This window comes from Notolepis coatsorum, assembly GCF_963971535.1.
Source record: "Notolepis coatsorum genome assembly, chromosome: 2".
Taxonomy (NCBI): domain Eukaryota; kingdom Metazoa; phylum Chordata; class Actinopteri; order Aulopiformes; family Paralepididae; genus Notolepis; species Notolepis coatsorum.
Window position 1 is genome coordinate 198,065,604 of NC_140166.1, and position 17,556 is coordinate 198,083,159.

The 17,556-nt window shown below is 41.1% G+C and overlaps 1 protein-coding gene across 1 annotated transcript; it reads right to left on the bottom strand.

Annotated features, from left to right (window-relative positions):
• Window positions 1-1,931: 1,931 nt before the first annotated feature.
• LOC311224120 (ras-related protein Rab-8A) lies at window positions 1,932-13,896 on the bottom strand. The gene is made up of 8 exons (XM_084308961.1): window positions 13,742-13,896; window positions 13,264-13,324; window positions 10,111-10,171; window positions 9,037-9,114; window positions 6,990-7,079; window positions 5,906-5,971; window positions 5,108-5,158; window positions 1,932-4,995 (listed from the first exon to the last, which is right to left on the bottom strand). Exons 1-8 carry the CDS (start codon window positions 13,863-13,865, stop codon window positions 4,906-4,908), a joined length of 621 nt encoding a protein of 206 aa, XP_084165087.1. The 5' UTR covers window positions 13,866-13,896; the 3' UTR covers window positions 1,932-4,905.
• Between the last annotated feature and the right edge of the window lie 3,660 nt (window positions 13,897-17,556).

Consider the following 17,556-nt stretch of genomic DNA (forward strand, 5'->3'; position numbering starts at 1 on the left):
ACAGTTCAGACAGCTGATAGCACCTGCTGCACGAGGGCGGGAATAAACTTTCTCTTGCATGTCAATTACATAGCTATGTTTTTTTTTTTAAATAAATAACATAGGCCGTACAGTTGTACTGCATTGAGCTGCCGAGTTAATTTGCAAGACAAAATATTCAACCTACTGTACATGTCACAGTCTAGCCTACTACTCGGCATGTCGTCTGTCAATTTTCGTTTCTGAAAAGGTGCATTCTAAGAAACAAATGCCATTTGGGTCGGCAACGTTTGATGAAGTACACAATACACAAAATGGTGTGTTTCCAAAGCTTAGAAGAAGCTATTAAAAAATACGATTCTTAGAGTGACATACATGTTTTCTTTTTTTTTTTAAATAATTTTCACACGTCTGTATTGACCAATATTTACATCTAAAATATCACCAATACCTTTTAACACACCTTGATTATTTTCAGGAGTATATGTGTGTCCGTTTTCATAAGATATTCATTCAGAATTGTTTTAATTTGTGTGCGTCCCTCAGTTTGACTTACCACCGTTTCACACTTACTTGTTGCGTCTATAAATAAAGTACTGTTGCTTTAAGTGACATCACAAAAAGGAAGTGACATTTTCTTTGCCTTTGGCAAGCAAGCAAGTTCTGAGTTCTGACATTCTTTTTTGTTGTTTATGTGTTGCTTTTTCACGTTAGATTAATGCAAAAACAATTATTTTTCTAATTGAATGTATACTATATTGGATTTGTGATTATTTAACAGCAAACAAACAGACACCTGACCAGCACCAATGAATTATAAATAGAGTTGGGATGGGGAGGAGCTCACATATCCTATTGTATTCCATTACATTATCGCCACAGTGACAGATATGCAAACAACAGGTGACTGGTGACCAGTGACTCTAATCTGATTACTTTTTTCAGTAAATAGTCATCTAACTTTGTTGACAGAATCCGGCTATAGGGCGACAATAATGTGGTCAAGAGGCATGGTTTCTATCTTTAGCCTTTAAGTGGCGTGGTTTATTCATTCACATGGTATGAGCAGCAGTACATGAGGTCTCCTCTCACTGAGAGGCTGGGGGGAAAGAGGTAGAGTAGGAGGAGACATCTCTATTTATACTCGCCACCTGGTGGTGTCTTGAGTGGCTCCGCCTAGAGCGCCCTCTAGTGGAAACAGTTATATATGCAGTTAGACAATTACTAACAATCCTACATTAGAACCTCTGACTTCAACAAACTTGTTACTTTTTACAAGCCAGTAATCTGATTACAGTTACTTTTCCAAGTGGCTGTGCATTACTATTTAGTTACTATCTGAATGAATGAATGAATGAATGAATGAAAACTTTATTTAACAGATTGCAGAATGGGTACAATACAGTACGGCTCAATACACACAATTGTTAAGGGGTTGCAGACCAGAGAAAGACGTTTGTCTTGTTTACATCAGGGTCCCCCATTTTCAATTCATATTGTACGTGAATGCTGATAAGAGAGCCAGGGGGGTACAGTCAGCTAGACCGGAGATGGGACGCACGTTCACGCACACACGTTTATGTTTATAGCTGATTTTAGAATGGCTTCAGCATGAAGTTAAATCAACTATGCAGTTCGTTTTATAGTGTACTTTGGCTACGTGAGAGAGATTCATGTTATGCGTGCGGAGTACGCACTGAGTCCGTTGTCTCAGAATGGATTTGGTAGAGAGACGGGTGATGTTGCTTCGCAGAAGCAAAAAAGACGATGACTTCGTAACCTAGTTACTTTCAGAGTAACTAAGTTACTTTGATAATCAAGTAATCAGTAAAGTAACTAGATTACTTTTTAAAGGAGTAATCAGTAATCAGATAATTTTTACAAGTAATCTGTGGCATCACTGCTGGTGACTGCAATCAACTGGTGAGTATTGTAATTAAATGACAACCATAGCCAATGAGGTGTGTTTATTGCATTTCTCTACTTTGGTAGCAAATGCATGCATTTTACACATCATGAAAATAGGTTTACATTACTACAATATGACAAAAACACTGTACTTTCGATTCGATAAAGAAATAGGTTATTTATTGGATCTTTCAAGCACCCATTTGAATAATAAAGGCATTGTAATGTAGGCTATATATGGTATAAAATAAAACAATTATAAAGCATTTTGATACCACATTACTGAAAACCACATTTTTTAAAAGAATCTCATTTTAATAAATCATCAAAAGTACACATATCTACAAAAGTGTAGATCAATTCAATAAGATTTATGAAAGTAGAGTACAATCGTAAATCTTTTAGTTTTATTATTTACAATTGTTGAAAAAAGTTAATTCCTTTGCCATGAAATCCACAATAATTACCTATGAAATCCAAATTTACGTTTAACCAGGGAATGCTAAAGATATGTTGACATACAACAGTCGAATTTATAACAAAGATTACTAATCAAATCCAACCAAAAGAATGCTGAATCTTTTGAGCTTGTTTTCCAGACAGAACTTAAACCCCCTTCATGTCTGGAAAAAATATTTTAATCCAGCCAGGAATAAACTTCATTAGTGTGAGAAAGACATCAAGGGGACATCATTGTTATTTGTTGTATCCATGGTAACACAGAAGAGCATCAGTAATGGACTCTCTTCAGCTCTTCCAACACAACTTCCAAGACAATTGTTGGGAGAAACTTGGATGATCGTCTTTTATCGGAGGTGATTTGAATTGGCTTTAAATCAATGTCCTATACTTTTACCTTAACAGCACAACAGAGTTCCACTTTAAGACAACAGAAGAAGAACAACAAGAGGGAATGACAGGAGGAAAAAACAAAAAGCTATACAAGACAGATCCTGCACATTTCTAATCTCAACAGAGGCTCGTCATCAAGTCAAATGTGCAAAACTTTCAAAGGTCCTACTATCTCATGATGCATAGTTCACAAGGCCATACTACTAGGCCAAAATAAGACATACAGTGGGACAGAGGGCTCAGAGAAAAGAGGATAAGAAGATGAAGAGATGCACACAACCGCTACTTGCATCCCAAGCCAGGTCTTAAAAAAAAAAAAAAAAAAAACATGTTGGCACTAACATAATCTTCATTCATGCTAAATTACAATGATACAAAATAATATCTTAATGCCAAGAAGCTCAAAGAAACCCAGGCTAGCCATGTGATCTTCTACAATCTTAAGATTGTACACATCTACCGTAAGCATCTGTGTGTTATTTCAGACATGGAATGGACACAAGCTGCAAGTGCTCAGAATTCATTAAATAATCTTGAAAAGGAAACTAGAAAAGTGCATAATCGGAGAAAAAAAAGGGCACTTTGTAATTTTGGTGCTTTGTGATTTTTAACTCTATAAATACTGCTACAGTACAGCCCATTCCCAAGGCCCAAATAACAGCTGCATACAAATTCCCCTGTTGGAACCATGAACAGGAAGACATACTGTATAAACAATGAATGTCATTAACATGACGGCATTGTGCCACTGCTACGCAACTACATTGCCTCCTGGTGTTTAGCTCAAGTATTGCCAATCATAACAAGCGCTGGTAGTCCCACCAGTAGAAGTGCATACTTATATGGTCACATCCACCTCACACATCAATCTCCTCTTGCTTTAATTATTATATGCATCGTCTAAAATGGTTAGCACAACTACCACCAAAGGAATAGGAAGAGCTCTACCTCAATGCAGCCATGTGAATATTTGACACCAAAATCTGGGCCTCTGAGCAATTACGACCACACGAATAGCAATATATACTTAAAGTGGTTTCCTATAGAAATGGAATGTCTCAACACATAAGATTCAACAGAAATAAGAGTAGAAAAGAACAAATGTTTTCGGGATGACAAGACAAAGGAGATGCAAACCTGGACATTAATAAGGAGTAAAAATGCATCTTTCATACGGTGAATCCTTATCAATGATCCTCGCAATCACTAGATAGAACAATCTTATGAAACATCTACCCAGAACCACTGGCAGACAGTGAGTGCATACATTTCATGTAAGAAATTACCCCTCTCAAACCCTGCCCTTTTTCCTTGATCCTCCAATCGCAACTGTTGCTTCTGAGGGAAGCAACAGTTGCGATTGGAAGATCCAAGGAAAGAGGGTGGGGTTTGAGAGAGGTCCATTACAAAACGAGTCGAACCAATTCAACTGATTAGCTCAGCTGGCGCTACACCACCAACAGTCATACAGGCCACAGATGGAATACATGTTCGAGGCCTATGAGGCAAGCTGATAGGGAACCTACTCTGGGAGAAGGTAGCCTCCTTCATGGTGGTAATAAGCAAGCATCCTAGCAATAAGCCTGGACTGAGCAATGCCAGCGAAGGGAGGGAAAAGAGGCATCAGACAGAAAATGTTAAGATCTACAATAACCAGTAAAGATAAAATGTGTAGATCAAGTGCCTTCAGTTTCAAAGAGCTATACCAAAAATAAGACTTTTGTTCATTCATTTTCTATAATACACCATCAGCATCTCTGAAAAGACATGGTCTCTCTCTCGAAGCAGTTCTTAAAAATCATTAAAATCCATGGAATCAAGCTAAAATTTTTAACAAAAGGAACTATTGCAAAAAGACATGTCCTCTTCAAAAATCCACAAGAGGCCATAGAAGTTGATCGTGGGGAACTCACTCAATATTCAGACAATGTTTTTGTGTAATAAGTTTAGTTATATAAGTGGGTATAGCTAGAAGAGACAGTGGTAGTCAACATTGTTGGCAAGAAGGCATGAACGTGTATCTGAGAGACAGATAAGCACAAGAAAAACATGTAAAAAGAGAAGAGAAGAATAGAGAAGAGATCTGAGCGTGCTCCGTCCAGTTCTGCCCGGCGTGGGGGACATGGTTAAGGCCATGGTGGATGTGGACACTGGTCCGTCTGCTCCTTACAGGAGCGTGCAGCGGAAGAAACTGCTCTTCTTGGGCTGCTCAGTGATCTTCACCCCTTGACTGCTGCCCTGTGGGTTGTTGCCCTCCTGAAATAGCCAGATAAGAGAATATCAGACAACACACACACACACACAGACACCAATTCACATATTCTAAGTGTGACACATCCACAATCTATAGTTCCAGCAACATTCTTACCAGTTTCTTGTCCATTTTTGCTTTGATGTCTCTTGCGAGGGTCAAAAAGGCCTGGATACGAAAGGGGGAGTAATTCAGAAACAGTGAATCACAGAAAGGAAAGTGACACCAGACAGTAGGAGAGACTAAAGTACAGTGACTACAGTAAGGGGTGTGAACTACAGTACAGTGACTACAGTGAAGGGTGTGAACTACAGTACAGTGACTACAGTAAGGGGTGTAAACTACAGTACAGTGAAGGGTGTGAACTACAGTACAGTGACTACAGTGAAGGGTGTGAACTACAGTACAGTGACTACAGTGAAGGGTGTGAACTACAGTACAGTGACTACAGTAAGGGGTGTAAACTACAGTACAGTGAATGGTGTGAACTACAGTACAGTGACTACAGCGAAGGGTGTGAACTACAGTACAGTGACTACAGTAAGGGGTGTAAACTACAGTACAGTGAAGGGTGTGAACTACAGTAAAGTAACTATAGTAAGGGGTGTAAACTACAGTACAGTGAAGGGTGTGAACTACAGTACAGTGAAGGGTGTGAACTACAGTACAGTGAAGGGTGTGAACTACAGTACAGTGACTACAGTAAGGGGTGTGAACTACAGTACAGTGAAGGGTGTGAACTACAGTACAGTGAGGGTGTGAACTACAGTACAGTGACTACAGTAAGGGGTGTGAACTACAGTACAGTGAAGGGTGTGAACTACAGTACAGTGAAGGGTGTGCACTACAGTACAGTGACTACAGTGAAGGGTGTGAACTACAGTACAGTGACTACAGTAAGGGGTGTGAACTCACATTCTCCACATTGATGTTGGCCTTTGCACTGGTCTCCATGAACTTGATACCATACTCCAATGCCAGCTGAGAGCAGGAGATAAGATTGAGAGAGAGGCTGTCAAAGCTCAGAAAAGTAAAGAGGCTAGCTTTCAGTCATGCTTAACCTCTTAAGCCCTAGCCATTTTTTCAGAAAATTCACCTTAAAAGTACATACCCAAGTAAATGGAAGATTGCTCCACTTCTACAAGGTCCATTTGCATGTTCTGGCATCTAGGGACATCTATGGACCTCAGGGAATGTATTCCCAGTGTCAGAAATATTGTGTCTGTTACTATGCTTGAGTATAAATTATTATTATTTTATTCTTCCATCTTTGACGGTGAATAACACCATGCTAATATTGACCAGACAAACAATAGCCACAGAGCTCATTCAGCACCTTCTTGAAATCAAGTGTACAAAAAATAAAAATTAAAATCAAGCAAATTAAAAGGGCAGATGATTTACAGGGGGTTTGTAGATACAGTACTGAATTTTGCCATCTGGACATATGCAATTTGAAATACGAATATAGAATATCAGGTCTTTCCAATGGCAGAGTTAAATCTGATTTAGTACCACCAGGCGCCCGTTACAGGGCAGCAAAGATTGTGAATAAAATCTACTGTAAGTACAGTTACTTTTATATAATGTCCATAGCTCTGCCATTTTTCACCAGATTGCGGCTGGTGTGAGGTGGGTAGTGTAGTTTTATGTCATTTTGACGTCCATTGAAAGCCCTGGGTCTTCTTTCTTAGGATTTCATGACGGCTTAATTTCCTCACGTCTAAATCATCCGATTTCCGATGCAATGTGCTGAGATTTTTATGAACTCATATTTAGCTAATAAACACTTAAAATCATTGGTAAACAAACAGTGCTGAAAATATACACTTTGACTGCTGTTTTGATAGGGTTAGGGTCTTTACTCTTGGCAACATTAATTAATACGGACTGTATTGATCCATTTATGACGTGAAATAAATCTTGGCCCGGTATCGGGCTTAAACTAAACATATATCTGGTCCCTGCACTTCCATTAATCCCAATTCCATGGTCCCACCTTCTCTCCTCTGTCTTTTGACACCTGCCGTTTGTCGTTGACGTCACATTTGTTCCCGAGGACCATCTTCTCCACATCCGCTGATGCATGCTGGGTAGAGGAAGGAGGTATGGTGACCAGACAGGATCAGTTAATTTATTTTTATATATATATATATATATATATATATATATATATATATATATATATAAATGTATGCAAAGAAAGATACATATATTTACATACACAAATGCATACACATACCAACTTGTGACCATATATACACCCACACAAATATACCCACACATAATGTCTTAGGGCCCGGGTCCACCAATCTCACATTTTCACCTGAAAAATGCTGGCAGTGCGCCCGGTAGTACTGGGGCGGGCACATGCGGTGAGAAAAAAAGTTGAGCAAGTTTAAACTTTAAACGCTGGTGCGGCCGCACAATAAAGCTGAAAGGCGCTGAAAAAAGAAGCCGACTGCAGCGCACTTCCTATAGGCGGCCGCATACGGCCACTCCCCATTGGAATACATTGAAAAAAGACGTGTGCGGTCATAAATATGAGGCAGGTGGACGCAAGCCCTTACACAGGCAAAAGCTGGAACCCCAATTGCATGCCTAACACAACAGGCTACTGCCCTACAAAGGCAAAAAGCAGCAACCTTTTATTTGTAGTTCTCCCAGAGTTGATAGCTCAAAATTGTAGCATAGCAAAGCTAATGATAACCATTTCATGCCATACACCAGGAGGTATAGTTAAATAAAAACAGATTTGGGTAGTCTATATATTTGAGACAGGCTTTGATAAGGGACCGGCCTTTAATTTAGTATAAAACTCTTGCTCAGCAAAGATGGGAAATACTATCAAATTATATATATATATATTTTTTTTTATCCACTTTTTCTCCTTATTTTTGTCTTGAACGTTGCTAGACTATGCCTCCCACTGGTCGGCTGTAGTGAGGATAGAAGCCTTGCATCACGTGTCCCCTCCGATACACGAGGAGGCAGCCTGACGCATCTTTTCACCAGACAGCGCAGACTCTCAGTGGCGAGGAGTAACGTGTGGGAGGCTCACGCTGCCCCCGATACTTCCCGTCTCTGCTGTACAGGCGTCACCCAACCGACCTGTAGGAGTCGCTGTCCACAACGTCCAATCCCCACCCATCGACTTTCCACCCGCTACCTCTGCCAATTGAGATAGTATGACAACTGGCCCAAGCCGCAGGCAACGCTGACTCGGAGAGTCGAGACCGGAGTCTCTTGCATTGGTGACGAGCGCAATCTCCGCTACGCCACCCAGCCGCCAAATTATTTATTTAATCTAGTAAGAATGAATATTACCTGTATAAATGAGAAGGCTACCGAATAACATATCAACTATGAATAATTTGATCTCGCTCTGAGATGGGGCAATCTCACTATGACCAACATCACGCACTGAGAGAGAGAGGGAGTGAGAGAGAGCAGTTTGGAAGAATGAAGCGATGAGGTTGCACGCAGTGTTGCTACTAATGGTGTCGCTACTAATAGTAAATAACAGTTGTCATGCAGGCACGCTGTATTTTTGTAACATTATATACTAGCAAGCTTGTTGTGATGCTAAGGAGGAGCAGTGTTAAATCATGGATGATCGCTGTGTGTAGCCCATGTTGTGGGGGTGTCAGGTAACATCAGATGGATTTGTATCATGTTGAGAGAGAGAGTGTGGATGGAGAGGGGGAGCTACGTAAGTGTAGCCACTGTTCAAATCAGCTGGAGAGAGAGAGATAATGGAGGTATGCTAATCACTGACTTATGATTGCAAAAACAAAACTGCATCCGTGGTAACCGCAAAAACAATTAATTTAGACCCGGCAATACAGTACGGCTCAATACACACAATTGTTAAGGGGATGCAGACCAGAGAAAGACTTTCGTCTTGCTTTTAAATGTTATTGTATTTATTTTCACTTTACCTAGACTGTAATGCGCACACACACACAAGAAACACAAACATAATAGCATTGCACACAAACACAAAAATATTAATGTGCCCAGATGCAGACACTTATTTTATTTACCTCTTCTATATTCCTTATCCAGTTCTTGATGTTGTCGAATGACTTCTCGTTGGTGATGTCATATACTAACATTATTCCCTGGAGAAGATACAGATGAGATGGTAAACAACAGTTTAGATATTGCATTGAAGTATGCATGTCCACGTACATTTTCCATTTCTGATCACAATTGTCAGAGCCTTAACTACTATGGGACAGCAATCTCATACATCTTGAGAACATTTTTAAACAATGTCTTGATGATCAAAGGCAACAAGAACCTGCTGGGGTTCTTGAGGTCCTTCAATTACTTTATGCCAGCAAAGACATTCAGATCAATTAGAACTGAAAGAGTCACTGCTTGGGCACACCTCCAGCAATCACCTAGGAATGCACAAAGTCATAATGACGACAATAAAAAAGGTGCGATTATGGTATGAATGTAAGTGAATCCTTCAAACAAAGAAGCATACAAGTCTATTTTAAGTTTTCAGGTGATGTCTTGTTTTCATATCATCAAACCTAATTATCTAAAGACGTTAAGTTGGGAGTGTTGTAATGTGTATGTTGTTCTAAAGACGTTAAGTTGGGAGTGTCGTAATGTGTATTTTGTTCATCGGTAAGACAGGGGAGGTCGAGTACTTTCATCACGTTCTCTGTCTCCAAGTGAATCCGGGTTTAAAACAGGCTTATGGTTCTACACCTGAAGGTAGGGCTGGGAGGTACACTGTTATGGATCCATGCAAAGGTATGGGTATTTTACTATACAGTCATCCATGATTTTATATATATTGACAACATTTATATTTGTAATGTAATCAAAAAGGAGTCTTTGCAACAATATTTAAAAAGTAAAAGAAAATTTTCTATTAAATAGGACCATGACAATTGTATTACAATTTGCATACCGGTATATAACTATACTGTCACATGATACCACTGTCATACATATTGTCAAAACTAGAAATATTATGATACGATATTTTGGTCATATCGCCCAGCCCTACCGGAATTATATAGATTAAGCTGGTATTTATATCAGAGAATGGATTAGGTTCCCAAAGATATAGAAATTGCCAGTACAGGTTAACTCACCATGGCTCCTCTGTAGTAGGCAGTTGTGATGGTTCTGAACCTCTCCTGGCCTGCTGTGTCCCTGGAACAGAACAAACAAACACCTTCAGTAACTACCAGTGGCGGTTGGAATGCCCCACGGGCCCTGAGGCAAGATTGACAGCTCGGGCCCCCCCCCCCCCCCCCCCGATATTTATTGTATTATTAAAAAAAAAAAAAAAAAAAAAAAAAAAAAAAATTCCAACATGAAACAAAACATATCACAATACAATAATAATACGTCAAATGTATATACTCTCTTTTCTGGACTCTTTTCGTATCACAAACAGTACTGTATTTGCAAATCTGGTATGTCATGTATAGATGTAGCACTACTGTCTATCTGTATGTCATTATGTTATAATGAATTGAAAATGGGGGACCCTGATGTAAACAAGACGAAAGTGTTTCTCTGGTCTGCATCCCCTTAACAATTGTATGTATTGAGCTGTACTGTATTGTACCCATTCTGCAATCTGTTAAATAAAGTTTTCATTCATTCACCATGACATGTTTAGGTATTTGGCCAGATCCAGCTTGTCTGTGATGAGAGTGTTTTCTGTCTTTATGATTGACTATCATCATTAGATATTTCAGTTTCGTTATTACAGTAGCTGGCTAACAGTACGTTAGTTGACTAATACCAGAGTCAGAATTGGGTAATATGCCGACTACTGGCAGTGATGCGACCTATGTTACCACATAACTTTTGTCATCTCTGGTACTATGCAGTGCACTATGCAAAACGGCAAAGAGATAGGTAACGTTCGTTAAGTGCCAAATTACCATCATCATGATACACCCTCACATAATTCACAAAGTGTTCACGTGCGCCACCCATGTGGTAACCTAGAAATACCATAGATTGTGGCTAGGTGGTAACGTATATGTTTTCTATGATCACTATGAATTGAAAATGGGGGACCCTGATGTAAACAAGACAAACGTCTTTCTCTGGTCTGCATCCCCTTAACGAGCCGTACTGTATTGTACCCATTCTGCAATCTGTTAAATAAAGTTTTCATTCATTCATTCATTCATTCACATTACGTTAGTTAGCATCCAAGCTAGCGTGATAACGTTAGTAATAGTAGTACTAGTTAGCTTACCTGCAATAATGTTGTCATCGTCCTGGACAGATAAGACTTGTTAAATCATAATATATCCACACTTTGTGCTGGTCCTCGGTTAGCCCCTTTCGTGACTTTCGGTTTGCAAGACTGTGGCTTTTGTGACCGGAGTCACTTGCCCACCCGCCCCGATCACCCAGTAGAGAAACGACCAAGCGTCGCCAAGGGGCTCGCGGTGTGTCAAGAATACATCAGATCTGAATTTCAAAGATACCCAGCGTACAATATGGGTCCAACACAGCTCCACGATGGGGTCTGGAAGCTCGCAGTTGCCAATAAACAGTTTAAAACATTGTTACTCGACGAGTGGTATTTACAGACCGAACGTCCATCTCCGCCGTTGGTGTCACAGCGCATGCGCACCATGCCGCGTTCACGTTACTGGGAAGAAGCGGAAGAACCAGAGGACATCTCGTTGCTACAACTAGGAAGCCTTCATGCATTGACTCGATCAAAACGCCCACATCCATACTTCCGCAATTCGTGACGCGAAGTGGGAGATATCGGGGTCTATAAAAAATCCCATATGTCCTAGTAGGAATTACAACTAGGAGGCTGACGTGAATGGTTTTTCCCAGTCGGAAGCTGTTTCTTCCGATTCTTCCCACGTAACGTGAACGTGGCACCTCCGCGCTGCTTGTGAGATTTACGTGGCTACGTCACAGCCAAGGAAAGGGAGCGCTGGATTTGTGCAAAACGCCCTGTTCCTAAACCACACGCTATCAGTCGTACTCGTACCACAGTACTGGCAAAACGGGAGGAGCCTAGAATCAAAACAAACGCACCAGTCCCAGTTGCCGTTACCACCAGTTGTGTTCGATCCAGTCCCACACGCGAACGGCAACTCCATTCAGTCCCGGGCCTGGGCCCGGGGCCGGAGGGGGGACCGGGGCCCGGGCCCCCCCTCCCGCCAGATGGTGGGCGGGCCCTAAGGCAGCTGCCTCCCCTGCCGCGCCTATAGCTCCGCCCCTGGTAACTACTATTTTAGTAGCATGAGGCATGAGCCCTAAAAACGACTCCTATACTCTACCTATAAGTGCACATTGAGAATCAAAGTACGGATTTATAGAAACTAAAGGCCTTTTCTATCATTTTCACACATCATATTCCTAAATGTGTTCCGTGCTATTATATGTTTTAGTTTCTCAATTATCATGTGTTCCTTGTTAACACAGGTAAAAGGTTTTTTCCATTTTTATTTTGTTGAACTAAACCAGTAAAGAAAAACGTTAAAAGTGAACCACACTAATTTTCGTAGCACATTCTGTTTGGAATAGAAAAGATATTCACAGAACTTTTTCAATATATTGGCACATGCCAATGGTATACACATCAAATCTGTTTGAAATATGTCCTCTGGACACAGAAATGATCTTGACCTGTATGGCAGTATGTACAGTCAGTGGTATCGGCAGGTACTTTGCGCTCTGTCCTCTGACCAGCCTCGAACCCTCCACTCATCAGCACCACGAACAACCATTGCTATGTGATATGAGAAATATATAAATCTGAAATGTATGTTTTACCAAAAAAATTGGAATTTGCGTTTGAAAGTAGTTACAGGCAGCCATGTTGGAAGACCACACAAAAATGCAGGTGGGTGAAGTGGGGGTATTTAGCTTAGGAGTGACTGAGTCAACACCAATGGCCTACTGCTGCCCCTTTACAGCCACATGTTGGTAAGAGCATTCTTTCATACATCTGATAAATGCATCTTTGTCACAGAAAGCCAGAAGTGACACATGTAGCAAAGACAATCTGGTCCATCTTTTTCATACTACCGTAAGTGGGTAAAACACGGTGGACATGCAGCAAGGAAGAGTGAAAGATGACCAGTAATTAAAAGCCCTGAATTTCTGTGTTAAATATACCCATTTATGGGCTTCCATCACATGATCATACTTAATGCCACCCCTCGCTCTTCCTTGCAAGTGCAAGTGACTAATCAACCAAAAGCTTCAAAGTGACAGTTCCTGATACACAACGTCATCACTTATCCTCCTACCATATTTGTAGCTTGATCTTCTTCCCGTCTAATTCTATTGTTCTGATCTTGAAGTCAATACCTGGAAGAAGAAAAAAAAACACATTTAATGCAGCTGATGCAGTCCAGCTCCAAAACATACTGCAAATATAATATAAGAAGCAACAGGTTAATTGGGTGAAGAGAGTTCAATCACCTCTCTGTAACGTTACCCACCACCAGCTAGAAAATAGCTCGCAACTTTACAGGCATAATTATAACTTGACAACATCTTACTGACGATTCTGAAAGGGCCCCTACTCTGCTTAATGGCATAAACTCAACATGTTATTGTGAAACAAAGCTCTGTGGTGACATTAACTGACAAGCCGGTTCGGCTGCTTCCTGGCTCCATAATGATCGCTGCTAGCCACAAGCTAGGTAGCATGACGGGATGGGCTGCTTCTCCGGTACACTACTTCACGACCTAGACAGCGAACAAAATGAACAATTTACCAACCTATGGTGGAAATAAACGTTGAATTGAAGGCATCTTCTGAGAATCTGAAGAGCACGCATGTCTTTCCGACGCCCGAATCGCCGATTAAAAGTAGTTTGAACAAGTAATCGTAAGTCTTCGCCATATTATTAGCTATTGCGGATATCCCGCCCGTCAGTTCCGTGTAGTCCAATTAAAGGCGTCACCGCTTGTCGGTTTATTGGCTCGCTGATTGGTCAAATGACAAGTCATTCAGTCGCGGTTCATTGGATTTACACGTTTTGACGATGTTGATATCCCGGATGGGCGGGGTCTTTAATGTAATGGATCGTTTCAAAAAGCGAACTGCGGGTTAAAAAACATACGTACCCAATGTACGTGTGCAACATGCGTGGGGTGGGCGGCGTTCTCTTTCCTACAATGTAAAATACGCTGTGGCCATTGCCATTTGCCAAGCATCATTTTCTACGAGCTTGCAACTAGTTCACTTCTGACATAAAGCAATATTTTACTTTTGCATTGATCAAATACTCTTTATGTTCGTGTTTGTGGTTTGATTGATTGATTGAAAAGTTTATTAACAGATTGCAGAATGGGTACAGTACAGTACAGCTCAATACATACAATTGTTAAGGGGATGCAGACCTGAGAAAGACGTTTGTCTTGTTTCCATCAGGGTCCCCCATTTTCAATTCATATAGACATTTATGACATTACACAACATACATGACATTTATGGCATAGGGACATATATGTATTTAGTACTGATACATTTGTGACATAAACGGTATTCCAATATACAGTACTGTTACCCCTAGATCCTGACAGAGTATATACATATGATGGGGAGGGGACTGTACATTAGGAGGGGGTGGGTGGGTGGGAGAGAAATATACATACGGCGGGGAGGGAATATATACATGCGGTGGGGAGGAGACTGTTTATTAGGAGGTGGTGGGGGTTTTGGCTTGGGCATTTACGGTGGCCAGTTTCGAATTGCAGCCTCCCGTAGGTGCTCTTTAAGAGCGGTTTTGAATGTGGGCAGGGATTCACATTCATATGATATGACACACACGACATACACATACAGATAGACAGTAGGCTACTGCTACATCTATAAATTTATGACATACCAGATTTGCAAATACAGTACTGTTTGTGATACTAAAAAAATCCAAAAAAAGAGTGTATATACATTTGACATAGAAACTGTGCATTGGAGGAGGTTGGGTAGGTGGGGTGGGGCTGTACATTGGAGGTGGGGGGGGGGGGGGGGGGGGGGGTTGGGTAGGGGGGGACACACACTGTACATTGGAATACTGACATACATTTGACATAGAAACTGTACATTGGAGGAGGTTGGGTAGGTGGGGCGGGGTTGGGTGGGGCTGTACATTGGAGGTGGGGGGGGGGGGGGGGGTAGGGGGGGGGGGGCACTGTACATTGGAATACTGACAAAGCCATGCTTGGTCTTTATTGTACAACTGGGTTAGGACATTTGTAGGTGCCAGTTTCAAATTGCAGTCTCCCGTAGGTGTTCTTTGAGAGTGTTTTTGAAGGTGGGTAGTGATTCACATTCCTTTACAGCTTTGGGTAGGGCGTTCCACATTGATGTGGCATAATTGCGAAACATGTTTAGTCCCTTGTTTGAGCCGAATCTGGGTTTAACATGATTTGTGGAGCTCCCTCTGGTGTTGTGATCGTGGTATTCACTGACCTTTGGGAAGTATTTTGACATGTACATGGGTACCTTGGTCGTGTAGTGTATCTTGTAGACCAGGCCCATTGCAAGTTGCTGTACTCTGTCGTCTACTCTAAGCCATCCTAGGTTGTCAAAGTGTGCAGGGGTGAGGTGGGTTCTAGGAGTCAGGTCAAGCAGTAGTCTGACTAGTTTGTTTTGAGATGTTTGTAATTTGGTTTTTAGTGCCTTTGAGGTGCTTTGGTACCATGAGGTGCAAGCATAGTCGTAGTACCCTTGAATGAGTGCTCCTGCCAGAGTCTTCAGGGTATTCTTGTTTACCAGAGAGGAGATCCGGTACAAGAATCGAGTTCGTTGGTTGACTTTTTTTTATTACATTGGATGCCATTTTGTCACAGGAAAGATTAGCCTCTAGGATGGAACCCAGGTAGGTAATTTCATCTTTCCTTGTGACAATATTGTCACCCACTGTAACTGGGTGGAACTGGTAGAATTGTATTTCTTTTTTTACTAGAAATTATGTATGGGGAAATAATCAGATCTGTCATGACATTGACGGTATTGGTAATTTACTGTTGTATGGAGCTGTTGTGATGTAAGGTAATGATGACATGAACTGAAATAGAATGAGAAAAGGTTAGTAGTCAAATACGCACACAGGTCAGGTGGGCATTAACCTCGTTCCCAGTTTTATCTCCGTGAGATAAATGTGAATCACTACCCACTTTCAAAAACACTCTCAAAAAACACCTACGTGAGACTGCAATTCGAAACTGGCCCCTACAAATGTCCTAACCTAGTTGTACAGTAAATGACCAAGTAAGGCTTTGTCAATATTCCAATGTACAGTGTAAAATGTGTGTGTGTCCCCTACCCAACCCCCCCCCCCCCACCTCCAATGTACAGCCCTCACCCAACCCACCCAACCAACCTCCTCCAATGTACAGTTTCTACGCCAAATGTATATACACTCCTTTTCTGGACACTTTTGTATCACAAACAGTACTGTATTTGCAAATCTGATATGTCATAAATGTATAGATGTAGCAGTACTGTCTATCTGTATGTCATGTATGTCATATATGTTATGATGAATTGAAAATGGGGGACCCTGATGTAAACAAGACGAAAGTCTTTCTCTGGTCTGCATCCCCTTAACAATTGTATGTATTGAGCTGTACTGTACTGTACCCATTCTGCAATCTGTTAATAAACTTTTCAATCAATCAATCAATCAGATAGGTGGGCATGTACAGTACAAGGACATGGCAATGTGCATTTACTCATTCGTTCTCTTATCCGGCAGTAGGGGGCATCATCTCACTACAATTCAGCTCATCGAAGTGACTTGAGTAGTGGAGGCATAGATATATATAGAACACTAGATAGCTTAAGGCGGAGTCACCAGCGTCGCTGAACCGCCGCCATCTTGCTCCAGTCAGCCTTGAGTGAGGGTGAGTGAGCTGCACAGACAAAAATACTCATAACTCGCTGAAATATTGACGGATTTACAAACGGTTTGGTTTATTACAAGCATTATTAAAGTGGCTATGATTAAAAAAAAAAAAAAAAAAAAAAAAACGGCCTTTAAGTAAAAAAGTATACATTAATGTTATCAGTAGCTGAGCTGCCTGGAGCAAGATGGCCGCCCTACGACGACGTCGCTCTCCATTGGCCGGCAGTCGGCAGCGCGGGTAAGCTATCTAGTGTTCTATATATATCTATGAGTGGAGGGCTGCTGCACATAGATATATATACAGTGGTGCAGTGCTGGGCAACCGTGGTCAAACGGTGTTTGGGCTTCGAAGTGCGCGCATCCTATTATTATGCAAAGTCTAGGTGATAAGTGCATAGACTTTGCATAATAATAGGATACCGTTTGGCCTCCGCCCATATTACGACTGCACCCCTGTATATATAGAACACTAGATAGCTTACCCGCGCTGCCAATGGAGAGCGACGTCGTCGTAGGGCGGCCATCTTGCCCCAGGCAGCTCAGATACTGATAACATTAATGTCTATGGTGCATGTACTATTTAAATAACCATAGATTGCTCAATTCTTTACCGATTTTCAAACGGGTTGGTTTGCTATAAACATCAAAGATGTAGTTATGATACTGCATACTTATAAAAAA

What these genes read in the sequence shown, in the direction of transcription:
- LOC311224120 (XM_084308961.1), bottom strand. Translation starts at nt 13,865, where the DNA reads ATGGCGAAGACTTACGATTACTTGTTCAAACTACTTTTAATCGGCGAT. An exon ending in GGATAAGGAATATAGAAGAG is followed by an intron (nt 7,080 to 9,036) that starts GTAAATAAAATA and finishes TCCTCTACCCAG; the next exon opens with CATGCATCAGCGGATGTGGA. An exon ending in CAAAAATGGACAAGAAACTG is followed by an intron (nt 4,996 to 5,107) that starts GTAAGAATGTTG and finishes TGGCTATTTCAG; the next exon opens with GAGGGCAACAACCCACAGGG.